Source organism: Pristis pectinata, chromosome 3 (assembly GCF_009764475.1).
Source record: "Pristis pectinata isolate sPriPec2 chromosome 3, sPriPec2.1.pri, whole genome shotgun sequence".
In the NCBI taxonomy this organism is placed as follows: Eukaryota; Metazoa; Chordata; class Chondrichthyes; order Rhinopristiformes; family Pristidae; genus Pristis; species Pristis pectinata.
The window spans coordinates 53995365-54010707 of record NC_067407.1 but is presented as its reverse complement, the minus strand read 5'-3'; the positions used below and the strand labels follow the sequence as shown (position 1 = coordinate 54010707).

The 15343-nt window shown below is 36.2% G+C and overlaps 1 protein-coding gene across 4 annotated transcripts in view; it reads left to right on the top strand.

Moving 5' to 3' along the window:
• nuf2 (UF2 component of NDC80 kinetochore complex) overlaps positions 1-14958 on the top strand; it is a 33573-nt gene extending 18615 nt beyond the window's left edge. For all 4 annotated transcript variants that reach the window (XM_052013053.1, XM_052013054.1, XM_052013052.1 and 1 more), the window contains 8 exons: positions 692-789; positions 1737-1810; positions 2608-2704; positions 3481-3543; positions 6741-6878; positions 8302-8445; positions 9952-10127; positions 14831-14958. In XM_052013053.1, the coding sequence (XP_051869013.1) occupies positions 692-789; positions 1737-1810; positions 2608-2704; positions 3481-3543; positions 6741-6878; positions 8302-8445; positions 9952-10127; positions 14831-14912 (872 nt within the window). In that variant the 3' untranslated portion in view covers positions 14913-14958. The remainder of the gene's footprint in view (positions 1-691; positions 790-1736; positions 1811-2607; positions 2705-3480; positions 3544-6740; positions 6879-8301; positions 8446-9951; positions 10128-14830) is intronic.
• The last annotated feature ends 385 nt before the right edge of the window (positions 14959-15343 follow it).

Here is a 15343-nt window from a genome sequence, read left to right as displayed (position 1 = left end):
TACTATTGTGGTGGAGTGTGTAAAGTGAAGAGTATAGTTTAATCCTCAAATAACAGTTATCCCCTGAACACTAGTCCTACTCAAACACCTTTTCAAGCCCTATAAGTCATACATAGGGCTATAGGACAGCCTTTGGAAACTCGATGTGATGAAAAATTGAAAGCAAACTAAAATTGAACTGGGGCGAACATTTTCAAACCTATTTACATAGCTACAATGCAGTCTAAAAAAAATTCTAGAAAAAGAAATTTTGGACTACATCTAGCAGAAGATTGGTAGATTCCTCTTGATCTAAAAATGTTTGTAATTATTGCAAGTATGTAGAAAAAGTAGCATTGTGTATTATTTCATAGTTTTGTTGTGTATCTTGCTATTATAGTTAACCTGTTGATAATTACAGTTGACCTGAATTAATTTAAATGGTTTTAAAATTGTGAGATTGAAGCTAGATTATAGTAAATTACACTTTGGAAAAATGGTAAGAAAAATTACGTGTTTGTTAATTTTTGAGGAGCACTGGTATTGAATGAATTTTATTGTTACAATCTAACATATTTGCCTGCATGACTCAATTTTAATAATTGAACTTCAAAATAATATGAGAGGTATTTTGGGATGTGTAAAGTGATAACCATTTATTTTCTTTCTGTTTTTTACTTGCTCATCTTGTACATTAATTTCATTATCAAAGGCAAAAAGTGTACCATTCTCATCCTGAGTGGTATCATCAGTTTTCTTCAATTCAGAAGGAAAACCCTGGAGACCTATCTGAACCAACAAAAAAGTTTCGTAAGTATTGATTTTTTTTTATATTGCAGGATAATCTTATGTTCTAGCAAATAATATATAGCAAGATTCCTGTAACAAGTAAAACGTTCACTCTTGTATCAAATGATAGGAAGGAATTGTATTGACTTGGGATTATTGTTAATAGGATTTCTTTATTCATTCTGTATTTGTCTTGATAGATTACTTTTTAAAAATTTAAAGCAATAACTTCTTTGCTCCATTTTTCCTGTGGAATTCTTAAGAGAGTACTCTTAAGAAAGCTAAGCATCTTTCATTACCACATCAAAATATTCACCTGTGAATATAGATGGTCTTATCAGGATTCTGTATGTATCACAAATAATAAAACTATCTTTATCTAAGATAGTCCAGAACTGAATTGAATGCATTGCAGGTATGGTCAGCTGCATATACTGGGATTCTGCTATTTTTTTTCATTGTCTTAGATATTGAAAGTGCAAGACATTACAATGCAGTTTTGTTATTTCTGATCCTTTATCTGTATACTTTGAGCATTTTCACCATGTGTAGTACATTACCTCTATCAGAGCAGCACTGAATTTATTTTGCAAAATGCTTGCAAATGCCCAGTTCATCTAAGCATTTCTATGCCTATCCCAGTTTGTGTTGTCTGCAAATTTGGCCCATTTGATTTTTTTTAAGTCAAAAAGATCTATTTACTCACTAGCTTCCTTATTTATTTTTAGGTTCTGTTGTTTACTTTAATAATGAGGTTTGTTGATTTGATTTTCAGGTTCATTCTGATGTCTATCTAAAAGCAAGTGAATGGACTTTTCAATTCAATCTCTATTTTGCTGATCTAGTTATAGCCATGACTATTCTGACAATAAACAGTGCAAAACGTATTTTGGGCAAAGTAGGCTCCATTGCAAAAGTGTAATGTTAGTGGAAAAATACTGTATATCACATTCAATTATTCCCCACAGAAATTGAATTTGGAGATGATGCAGGAGATGCTTTCATCAAATGAAGAAATGAAATACAGAATTCAAAGCCTGAAGTAGGTTGATCTTTATGCAGTTTAACCTTTCGGAGGAATAGTTATTTCTCAATTATACCAGTATTGGAATTTAAGTTTAGTAGTTGCTGCTAGGTACATTGCAAAGCTACAGGTCCCATAAATACAGAAAATATATGATTTGCTGTGTTTGGTTTATCAACCTCCAGTGGGAATTGACCTGCATTGTGTGCACTTCAAAGTCATCACCTGCTCTGGGAAAAGTCAAAATGGTGAAAAGTTTTCTTAGGCTAGGGTAATGTGAACAAAGCAATTACAAATGCTGCATAGTCAGGGAATACATTTGTAGAAAGAAATATGGTTGTATATATTGTTACTGAAGCCTTAACTCTCCTTTAATCTCCATTGTTGGGCATTTTGTACCATTTTGATGCATTTCAATTTTCTTTTGGGTGAATATGATAATTTTGCAAATTTAATGGTTCTGTAATAAACCATTGTTGATGGTATCCTATAATCATCTAGTTACACAGGATCTTTATTAATTATTAGTTCTTCAAAAACTATTACAAAACGCAAACTGAGTTTTCTGCGCTACTACAGTTGTAATGAAATACTTTTATCTAATCCTGGGCATTTTGAGCACAAGTTCTCAGTTGAAGACTGAAGAGATGCCAGTTGAGTTATCTGGCATCTCAAAGTTATAGTGGAATAGATTGGATCCTGTTGTACTACTCCTAAAATGTGTTTCTTAGAGACTGATTTCAATGACATTTTAAAGATATACAAATTGTACGAAGTAATATAAATCAACAATTGGAAAACATTTATTTTGCCAGCACGATACCACCTGAGCAACAGGCAAAAATTCATGTACTGTCTACTGACATTACAGAATTACAGCAAGTGATAAACTGGGAATATCGCCACAAACAAGTAAGTGTGCTTGTGTTGGAGATGTTTGCATTTTTTCTCAAAAATAGGGCAGCAAAGGTTTTCTTCCTCTGCTTTCCTCGTTCTGTTAACTTGAATTAATGTAGCAGAACATTACAAAGTTCTTTACTGTTAACATTTACTGGTGCATATATTTATTGTTGTTACATAGAGGAGCACAGCCAGTTTGCAATCTCCTACAGGCAGGAGAAGCCTAAATTCTGCATGTGTGAACTTTCAGGTTGGGAGGTGGGTCAGTGTAGTGGATCAGTGGATAAGCTCCTATTTTAAGGTTTTAAGGGACATACCAAATCTAACCTAGTTCTGTATGAAAATTTGAACTTCAATGTGACTAGATTTTTTGTGGTCATTAGAAAATGCAGAATATGAAAACATATTCCTCATTTATTTAGTTTTCTGTGGTGCTTGTCATTGGGCCCAATATGTTAATCAGCTTTCAAAGATTTTTTTTCTATCCACGACCATGTTGAAATTAATTGCCAAGGTGACAATGTTAGGAGCATTTGGACCTGTCATAGCTAATTATTAGTCTTCATCTTCATTAAAGAAAAACCATACCAAATCTCCGATATTCACCTGGGCATTTCTTGGAACTTGGTTTTCACCCGGACTTGCAAAACATCTATTTAGCAAAAGCTGCTATTTTCATAAGACAGCTGGCTGCACCAGTGGATCTTCAATCTGTAGGCAATGTCTTGAAATGCCCTCCTTCATGCTATGTTGATAATATTGTAATGTACTGCATTTTTTTTGTGCAGAGTTCTATTCAAGATGCTACTACACAACAGAAGGCTGAAATTGCTGAACAAAACAAAGGGCTGGTAGATATATTATTTTTTAATTTTGACGAGGTTTTGATTTGTGAGAATTGTAGTATCTTTTGTAAGTCAATATGTGCTTCAAGACTGAAACAAAATTTGGGCTTAGACAATGAAAGCTTGAAGAATTTAGTGAATTGGTAAATGTTGTCAAGCTGACTTTTTTGAAACCTAGACTTGTGTCAAGATTTCACATGTGCAAATTTTATTCTGCCTTCCAGTTCCTGTTTCAACTTGTGGCATGTTTTTGTTTCTCAAGAAAAATAGAACTTCTTTTGAATATCTAAATGAAGCTCAACCATCTCAGTAAGAACATCGCCATGTGTCAGTTTACCATGAAATGCAGAAGTGCAATATTCAATGGGAGCTGAGTTAAAACTTCTTGTATGTAAAACGATTTTCAGGCACCTGTGTATAAATACATTTGACTGTAAAACTTTAAATTAGCTTGTTAATAGCCATTTGAATATTATTACAGCTTTGCATTGCACCAGCATATCAAGATCTTTCTCAACAGCACCTTCCAAACATATGACCTCTACCCACTGGAAGGATAAAGGCTGCAGGCATAGGGCAACATTACAATTGCAAATTGGCACACATGATCCTGACTTAAAAATAAATCCCCGTTGTTTCATTGCTGTTGAGTTAAAATTTTGGCAGTCTTTTCTGACAGAATTGTGACAGTTCCATCATAATACAGGTTCAGGAAGGTGCTCACCAGTGCCTTCTCAAGGACTTTTAAGAATTGGCAATGTTCTGCCCTTCCCAGCAACATCCACATTCTGTAAGTGGATTAACAAAAGAATGCTCTCCTTATGCTTGCAATTGATTTGACACTGTTTTAAACAGCAGGAAAGTACTGGTTCCTTGAGTTGGAAATGCCATATGTTATTGCCATGGACACGACTGAATGTTAAACCCAATGGCAGCGAAGGTGCAGGGAAGGTAATTGGAGGAATTTGTACAATTCACTTTCCAAATCCCAAATTGCAGTAGCATTAGCAGATTTTATATTCTTTTGATTGAGGGATGCATATATCAAAACTAAAAGAGTAATCTATTTTAAGTTGCAAAGAAGTGGGAGTAATGGAGAAAGCAAACAAAATATCTGTGTTAGCATGCAGACCAAGAAAGGTTGAATGATGCAAATGATGAAATGATGATGGTGACAGCTGAGTAGGGGGGGCGGGAGGCCTAGAGGAGATGTAAACAGAACGAGAAACCTTAATGTGCTTGTGCAGAGCACACTGCAGATCTTGTGCTGTCTATTACATAAAATTCTGATAATTTCCGAATGGTTATAAACTGGCTAATTTAAAGATTTACGGTCAAATCTATTTATATACAGGTACTTGCCTATTCTTGCATATAAATAGCTCGAACTTCAGACTCCCACACATCATGGTAAAATGATGTGAATGAGATTGTTGAATTTCATTTAGTTATTCAAAAGAACTTCAGTTTTATCTGATAAACAAAAGCATGTCACAGGTTGGAACGAAATCGAAAAGCAGAATAAAAATTGACTGTGCCACCTAGGTTTCATACTTGTGTAAGATTACAAAAAAGAGATATTTTCAAATCGAGATAATATTTCCCATGTGCCTTTTGTTCTTGTCTTTCTAAGTGTTAAAAGTAACAGATTTGGGAGATGCTGTTGACAAAACCTTGGCAAGTTTCTGCAGGTGTGTCACATTGCATTAAGGTGTACTGTTGGTGAATGGAATGGGTATATAAGATGATGGGTGTAGTGTTAGTTGAGTAAACAGCATCATTTTGGATGATGTCACCCTTTGAGTGTTACTGAAGTTAAATTTATCAGGACTCCTAAGTACTGCAGAGAGCCAGAGAACATGTATCCGGCTAGTTGCCTCCAGCTTTAACAGACACCAGTTAAATGTATGCCAAGTCTCAAGCATTTCTATCCCTCATATCTGGAGACAAGCTGGAGACAAGCTGGCCCCATGCCTCAAAGCAAGGCATTCTCTGCACTTCAGTGAAGAAGTTGCAAGCCAGGAGAAAAACTGTCCCATGACGGCTTAAAGCTGATTCTCTACTCAGCCCCATAGATTGATCAAATCTGCAGATGGCATGTCACCAACAGCAAAAAAGTTCCATTTGTGGAGCAGGCAATAGGTACACAAGGACTACAGCTAAAGAACTTCATTCCCAACATCCGTTTCCAGTACTGAGGCTGGCAGCTGTTTTGCACTGAATACCATCTCAGCACAGAATATCATCTAACATACTCTTGTGGGCAAAAAGCTCCTCAGATGTCTGCCCAGGATGTAGATGGGTTGAGGAATTTGCTGAATGTCAGAACTCTAGTTGAAGATGGTCGTTGTCCAGCATAGTGATGTGGGCATGTTATTTCTCACTTATCAAACATGAATGATATCTCTATTTACCTGATGTAGAGCACAAATGTACACTACAGTCATTAGTTAAAATCCCCACTTCAAGCTCAGGCCCAGTTTGGCAGTTTTTCACTACGTCATTAGTGGTACATCCACCCAGAGTGCATTCTGTGCTCTTTTAATCTTGGTGCTTCTGTCAAGTGGTGTTCAGTGCAATGGAGTACTGGTTCATCAGCACTGGGTGGTAATCTGCAGGAGTTTTCTGTACTCAGGTTTGACCTTGTACCATAAGATCCATCACATTGAAGATGGTGAAGGTGAAGAGTTGGCAACATCTGCTGAAAGTTATTATTTGGTTAGTAAGGTTGTTGGTTAACTAATCTGTGGGACAGATCTCAATTTTGATGTGGTTTCCCAGATTTTAGTGAAGAGAGCATTAGTGGACATACCTTTTATTGTGTTTGGTGCCCAGGTTGATGCTGAATGATCAATCTGGTTTTCTTAATGTTCATGTGGTAGTTTGATACAACTGTGTGAATTGCTAGGTCATTTAAAGTCATGGCACTGTGTAGTCGTGTCTGAGCTGTATTGGTTAACTGTGGCACATTTTATCATTATCCATTGGTTTCATGGTTGCTGTTACCAAATTAGATTTTTATTCCAGGTTTATTTAATTAACTGAATTCAAATCTCCTATAGGTTTTGAACTTTCAGTTCATAGCCAGTAATCCTGTCTTCAGTACAGCAAAATAACCATTATACAACTGTATCCCAACAGTTGGTCAACAGGTTGAAATCATTAATCTAATTTTTTCCCCTAAAAATATTTTTTATTGGTAGAGCCAGTTGAAAGAGGACTTGGCTAACGAAAAGGAGAGGCAAGCTAAGCTCAAGCCCATGATTGTGGAATGCCCAGAACAACGTAAGAGTGAAATACAGGCACAGAGGGAGACAGTAGAAAAGAAGAAGGGTGCCTTGGTATGAACATCTTTGTATAACTTTAGATTGTACATGATAACCTCTTGCTAGCAGCTATTTGCTAAATTGTCTAAGGCTTCACCTGTTTTCCAGACTGTTTGATACTGCCAGTGTTTTCCCATTCTAATTTTGTGGAAAAGAATATTAAGAAACAAATAGCTTTTGTGCAAAAGTCAAAAAGTATTGTTTTGCTAGTATTAACACTTTTTTGAGTTGCTTTTTGACTCTATCTACATCTTTGGCTGGAAGAATCCTCCAAACAACACACCCTAGGGGACATTTCCTACCACCTTTGGAACTTTTATTCTGATTGGGTTCCTTCTCTCATGACCTTGGTCTTTTCATTTTCTACCATGGTATCAATCACCTCAATTTCTCAACATTTCTTTAGTCGTTCTAACCCACCTCCCATTGAACCTGCCTCTTGGGTTCAATCTCAGTACGCTTTTATTATTCTTGCTGACAATTTTGTGCTGTTATTTGAGTAACACCACTTTACAAAAGCTTACGGTCAACTCTCTATACCATGTAACTTTCCCTGCACTGTAACCTGGCAATCAAACACTAAACTACTGTTTTAAGCCATCAATAACCTCCCCTTTCAAAATCAGCCCCAACCCCGCACAGCGTGCTTCTACATTCTTTCCAAGGTCCATAAACAGGGCTGCTCTGATTTTAGTCTTTCCTTGTCCCATTGAACATGGTTTTTCTGTCTCATCTTTTGTATTTCCTTTTTTCAGACCCCTTTAACCATTTTCAGCTTCCTGATCTTAACTGATGTCTTTTTTTGACCATGGATGTCTAAGTGATCATTAGATCTGGGCTGATAGGATAGAAATGTTGTTATGTAATTGAACAATTCCATGTTTTGTCTCTGAGCAGTATCTTTAAAATTAGTAAGATCTGTTCCATTGGTGCATGGTTGTTCCTCAAGGATTAAAATAGTAATTTCCTTATTCTATAGGTTATAGTTTGAAGTCTCCTGATTAGACTACATGAGATGGTCACTGTTCTTCAATTTCCAGATGTCTGATCATCCACTTAAAAGGAAATCTGAGGCACCAGACTGTAACTTAGTATTGCACTGACCATTTATTCTGAGCAGAATTGTGCTTGGCATGTCAAGGGGTACTGTAGGCTGTGTATGCAATTAACGCACATTCTGTTACTAAACTGAAATAAGTACAGGAGAGGCCTGCCCTGAATTTTGTCTATGTCTTTCCTTAATGTCCTGGTTGGATTGTTAATTTGCAAAAAGTGCTTTGGATTAGCATCATCAAGCCTTGGTCATAAATAGTTGACAACTGCTTACCAAGGGCTGTGGCAGCACCAGTTGGTGCTGTAGATGTGCGAACTCGTGCTTATCAAAAAAAAAGCTGATAGGTTATTTCCTTACTAATTCAGTTTTGTGTGTATTTAACAGCAAAAGAAAAACGATAGAACATTGGAACTTCAGGACAAGTTGGCAAACTTTACCAATTTCCAAAAAAAAGAACTGGAAAATTACAGCAGTTTCTTGCAACAATCCCAGACCAGCTATGACCAATTAAGCAGCATTAACACTGAGGTATGTGAATTCTTATGTTTATCAAACCATATGTACTGTATTAAGTTTTGCTAAGCTTTTGCTAACTCCTATAAAAATGCTTCCAAATTATTGTTTTCTTATTTTGTGTGAGCCATGTGCTGATGAGCCTTTCAATCAGTGTTCTTTATTCTGGTTGAAGTTGATGGACAACTCTGAATTGCTTGATAGTCAAGGATATTTTGAAAAATAAACATGCCTTAATTACGAAGTATCATAAATTTAATTCTTTGTATATAATGTGGTAGATTTCACAATATTGTTCTGGTAATGCCTGGGGCATAGGGCTGGAGCCCATCCACTGATTGGAATGAGTATTGGTACGTTTATCTACCTTTAAGATATTTGACCAAATCATCTAGGTGAATTGGATAGAAAAATAAGCTAATTAGAAAAGGGGATGTTAATTTTTGCCATTCTTATATATATATATATATATATATATATATGCATTTATACATAAGAATTTTTGGATAACATTTGAAAGCTTTACTTGTAAATGAGATTAAGTGTTTGATGCATCTTCTCCCCTTAAAGAGAATTCACTGCACTCTCTAATCTGTTCTCAGTGTTATGGTAAGTCTACTAGGTATTCATTTCTGTTACAGTGTGTTTTAAATTTTATACATTTGCTTTTTAATTGCATAGAAATGTTTCGAAGTTACGACTTGGAAACTGTCCATTCTCCCAATGGGTCTATTTTCCTGTTTGCTTTCTACCTGACTCAATAGTTCAGATCACATGTACCTACCCTGTACTCTTCAATCCTTTTTATCTTTGACCTAATCCAAATTATGACTTTTTCTGCCTTTATTCTGACAATGAATTCCACAGCTCTAAGACATTGTTCCTTCCTTCTCCTAAAGTTGTTTTATTTTTTTCTTGCATTGATTACAACTTCTTCTTGACTCATCTGTCACTGGAAGCCATCCTTTAATCTATCCTGGCCTATCCTTTGATAATTTTAAGTAGTTCTGTAACATTATTTTATAATCTGTACTGTTCTAAAGAAAACGTCTTACATTTTTCAAGTCTGTCCTCATATCTGTGTTTTCTAATGCCAAACAAGGTTCAAGTGAATCTCTATTGTATTCATCCTAAAGCTTCAGGATTCCTCATACACAATGAGCCCAATCTGGGCCACAGTACTCCAACTGAGATCTAAATCTTAAGCTTTTATATAGTTGAACTCGAGCTGTCCTTGTGAGGGCACTCTTGTAAATTGCAGGGAAAATGCTTCATGTGTACAGTTTCAGAGCCATGCTATTATTTAATTCCCTGCCACTTAAAAAAAAGATATATTCATGGTCTCTGGAGTTGCATGAAGACAGAAGGTAAAGACTGCTACATGTTATAGATTTTTAATATACTTTTGGAACTATCTTGCCCTCTTCAATCAAATAGCTGTTAGATTTTATGCATATATATGTCAAAAGTGATACTATCTGAAACATGCAAGAATATATTTTTCTCTTGACTCTTCTACAGACTTGGAAAGAAGAAAATCAGCTGGATAGAAAAAAACTCGAGTGTGAAAACATGCAAAAAGAAGAGACTCAGCTGAAAAGGGTTCTCTGTTCAAAATTAGAAAAGCAAGACAAGCTAACAATGCAGCTGCTTAAGAAGCGGGAAGCTAGAGAGCATAACCTTGATTCAGTAGCCACGTATGTAAACTTAATCATTGTTTTAGTATTTGCTTTGGATCATAACACTGTGGTGCATCTTTTAGCATTTATAATTAGTTGATAGAATAAATTAAGCACAGTGGTCAAACTTATACTCATGCTCGTCTGTACAGTCGTTATCAGAACTGAAAAACAGCTGTAGGCTCCTGCTTTAATCTATCAGTTTTTAACCCAAGTGTCACTACTGTCTGTTTCATACAAATATTCTTCTGCATAGTTTTATAATTCTTCAGCATAAAATTGAAAGGACTATTGGGCCTGGGCACGATGCATACAATAAACCAAAGAACGTGTTCGGGGTCAGACTCATGGCTGACCAGTGGATCTATAGATAATTGCTGGCTGGTGGCAATATGAATGACAGCACATTCTGGGCACATCTGACCTTGCATTCTGGTTCTGGACTTGCTATTTGAGTCCAGGGACATTCTGTAAGTCGCTGAGCTAAGGGAACAGATACGTTTCTCTCTGGCTCCTCAGCTTAATTGCCATCCATTGATTTGAATGATCTCCATTTAAAGATACGTTGAGGTAAGTTTCTCATTAGTTCTTACTTCAACATATAATTATATTTTAATTAATTTATAGCAGTGTGTTTAAATCAACTTTTCACTTTTTAAACTTTAATTTCACATATTAAAAACAATTTACTCAATTTTTGTGAGCTATCGGACGGCCATTAGTGATCCATATGATAGTTCTTGCTGCCTGTACCCTTCTGTGCTTCATGAAAGGGTTGCAGTGGTAAAGCTGTCATATGGCTATAAAAGTTTATTTATATTTGTGCTCATTAATGGGTTAGCAATGGCAGCAACCATGAGCAGAGGCTGGGTTCAACATAGTCTGATCAAGCAGGGCATAATGTTCTATCATGGGTATGAATACAAACAATAAAAAACATGTTGGCCATACAGTCCTTGGAGCCTGCTTTACTATTCAATAAATTCACAGCAACACTTCACACCACTCTCTCATTTATCTCCATGTGCATTGAAATGCTATCATATCCAAAAATCTATTGATTTTTGATATATTCATTGACATTTCTCTGATACACAACTTATCACCCATTGAGTGAAGAAGTTTTTCTTCACTTGTGTTCTAAATGACTGATCCCTTTTTCAGAACCCTTGACTCTTGGTTCTTCTTGGCCAACAACTTTTCGGTATCTATAAAAGTCACTTATGTTGAGTTTGTGCCCTATTAATGGTTTTGGGTGATAAATCGTCAATAGATCAGAATCCTAGTATGACGAAAGGTAGCCAATCTATTATCAAATAAGTCTATTCTCAACTTTCTTTGCTGCAAGAAGAACAAACCCAACTTTTCCATTCTAACCTTGTAGCTGAAACCTCAGGGAACAGTTGATCCCACATCTGAAATCTTTTCTGCATCCCTGCACAGGATCATAACCCTTTCCCAAAATAGTTATTCAGATATGAATGCAGTCCTCCACTTGTGGCCTAACTAGTGTTTTACACAAGTTCAAAGTAACTTTCCTTTTTTTCTATTCTTTTATATATCCCCAAATCCCATTTCTTTTGCCAGCTCCTCTCTCGATATGCTCTTACACTTTCAACTATATGTGCACCTGTGGATCTAGGTCTCTCTGTTCCTGCAGACCTTTTATGATTATGCCATTTAGTCTTTATTGTCTATCCTTCTGGTTTGTAATGAAATATAGCACCTGGCACTTCACTGTTCTCTATATTAAATTTCATCACCCATTCAACCAGCCTTTCTTTGTTTGCTTAGTGCCTATTCCAACCTTCCTCACTTTCAACCTCTTCTCAGTGGCACATTTAAAAACTTTACCCATACACTCGTCAACAAATATAAAAAAATAATGGTTCCAATACTGACAATGGAGAACACTTATGTCTATCTTCAGTCAGGGGAAAGGAAAATATTTGCCACTAGTCTCTGCTTCCTCCCTTTACATCAATATTCTGCTATTGATTCTAGTTCTAAGGATCTCAATTTTGCTAACTCGACTTTTGTGTAATTTATTAAATGCCTTTTGAAGACCTTTGTAGACAACATTGACTGTATCCTGTCAACCTTCCCTGCCACCTCATAAAAATTTAATTAGTTTCTGAGAAATTTAAGGTGTCCTATTTTTTCTGATATTTTTGACTGTTTCAGGGAGAACTACTATGGAAGTGAAGAACTGCATTGTACCTGGATTGCACTTTTCCTATGCATTTTCTGTTCCTGAACAACTTTTTATAATTGTGTTGTTTGATATGTATTGTCTCTCATTATTTGATTTGAAATATAGCACCAAGTTTTGCTCAATGTCTGCTCTCGAACGAATTTCAGCAGCGGCAGGGAAAAAGGACCAGTTCATTCTAACAAATGCAGTGAAACTCTGCTGTGCTTGGCTTGGCAGATTTGATGGGACATTGTAAAGGGATCTTACTCTGTCAAACTTGTACTGCACCAGGCCTGGGGCTGCTTCATAAGCAATGTAGAGAGAGCTTTACTCTGTATCTAATCTAAAGGCTATGGAGGGCACAAATTTTCTAAATTGCATTTAGGAGTACCTTTTTAGGGAGCATGTAGTGCATCCAGCAATAAGGGGCAAAGGGAGTGGGTGCAATTTCTGGATTTGATCTTGAGGAATAAAGTTGGACAGGAAGAAGTAGTATAAGTCAGAAAATACTTTATTGTAATAATGATTATCATTTAGTTAGATTTAGTATTGTTATAGAAAAAGCTAAAAGTTCTAAGTTGGAGTGAGGCCAATCTTACTAGATGGAGAAGTTATATATCAGAAGTGGACTGGATAAAGCTATCTGTCGCTTTTGAAAAATAAAACACTCCCAGGTTATATGTAGCATGCATTAGTTACAGAGTAAAACTAGGTTAAACTCTATTACATCAACTGATTATTGTCCTTAAATACCTAAGACAGGTATAACATTGGATAGTTACAAAGTAAGGATACCAACTGCACTTTCCCATCAAACACTCTCAGGCTATTCCCGACAATGGGACTCATTCTAGATGGAGATTCAAGAGACTGGGTAAACATGTTTCCATAAAGGAAAAGGGTGAGACCATCAAACCTGGAGCTCCTTCGATAACAAAGTGCATGGATAAATTGGATACGTGGCTAGGCCTGAATACAGGCTGTTAAAAGAAGGAAACTGCCAAGGCTCTGGCCATCTTTTTTTCAATATTCTCTTACGACAGAAGTAATAATGTAGAATTTAAGGACTGATGTATTTTTGTTTCATGTATGAGGAAGGGCTGAAGTGAATAATTATAGGCCAATTAGTTTAACTTTGGTGGTAGGGAAACTATTGGAATCAATTCTGATGGATAGATTGTACAACTTAATTTCAAAAACCACAGATTAATCAGGGAGAGTCAACATAGATTTAAGGAAGGTTGTGTCTGATTAACGATTAAATATTTTGAGGATGATTAATGAGGGCAGTATGTATGATGTCTGTGTGGATTTTAGTATGACAGGCTAACTGAAAAAGTGCAATCCAAGGGAGAATGGCACACTGGATCAACAATTGGCTCAGTGGTAAGAAGCAAAGGAAACCCTTGATGCTTGCTTCTGTGATCCAGAGAGGTGTGAAGAGATGCATTTGGGGAGGTGCAATAAAACAATGGAATATGTAGTAAGTGAGAGGATGCTGAAAGATACGACAAGATGGAAACAGAACAGGTTGGTAAGCTGGGAATTTTTCATTCTTTAGTTGAGACATAGTATCCAAAAGCAGGAAGGTTCTGCCAGGGCTATATTGCAACACTAACTAGACCACAACTTGAGCATTCAGTTCTCATCACCACATTACAGAAGAGATTTGATTACACTGAACTGAATATGGGGAATTTCTGACAAAGTTAGGAATGGAAATTTTTAGAGGAAGGATTGGATAAGCTTGAGTTGTTTACTTAGGAACCGACGAGGTTGAGACAAAATCAAGCTGTATAGCATTCTGAGGTCCAGGTAAAGTAAATAAGAAGGATCTATTTCTCTTAGACAGGGGCACAGGTTTAAAGTAATTAGTGGAAAGAGTAAAGGGGGGATAGGCAAAGATTTTTTTCACCCAGTGGATGACAGCAATCTGCAATCTGTCTGCCTTGAAAGGGTGGGTAGAAGCAGAAACCCTTGTATTAACATGGTCTACCTGCCACAGTGTTGGTGGGCCAGTATAGTGAGCTTCCTTCTGTATGTAAGCTGTGGTACAACTGTCCTGGAACTGTTAAATAGAATCACATCGAGGGAGCTTGACTCCATATCAGATCTGCACTGCACCTGCCCAAGGAATGTTGCATAAAATCAAACTCATGCTATACCTGTTAATGTAGTGTTGAAGGGAAGCCAAGAGGAAGCTTTATTCTGTAACTAACCAGTACAAAGCTTGCCCTGGGAATGTTGGATAGGAAATGTAAAGGGTGCTTGGTGCTCACCAAACTCTGCCAGACAGGTGAAAAGGAAGCAGGGGGAATAAGAGAATGATTCACTCCTGCCTGTTATATGGTCTAGAATTCCATTTAGATATACACAAAGAAATGTGCTCTTGAATCCTGTTGGCCAATTTTATTGTAAATTAATCTCTGGCTTATTCAGGAATAACCCAAGCAAAACAATTTTTTTTATTTTAAAATATATCACAATGTGCATCAATTTAACTTTTTCTTTTTTTTTCCAAAACAAGTAAGTGTGATCAACTTAAGCTTCAGACCCAGAAAAAGAATGAGCAGGTTGCTCAAATAAACAGTGAACGTCAACATGTCTGATAAAAATTAAGCTGTTGCAAGAGAACTGTGAGAAGGATGTGTCTGATGTGAGGTACGTAATAGCAATTTGAAGAAAAGTCTTATCTATAATATAGATTTATTTTAATTAGATTGGGATTTTAAGTTTGTATTACTTTGTATGTTTATTTGTGAATATCAGCAGGAATTTGAACAATTTAAATTGCTGGCAGATCTTCTGAATACCTCTAATCAAAATTATATTTGGTCATGAATAATAGTAAACAGGAGTGAAGCACTACCTAAAGTACTAGCAGGTATAGGAAGTTTTGTTTTTTGAAAGCTGTCAAAAAAGTATACAGAATTTATTTAATTTGAATAATTATCCTTCTTACCTGTACTATGACCTAGATCAGGGAATTTAAGAGCAACATGCTAAATTAATCTTTGATAGCAAGCCTTTCCAATTATAA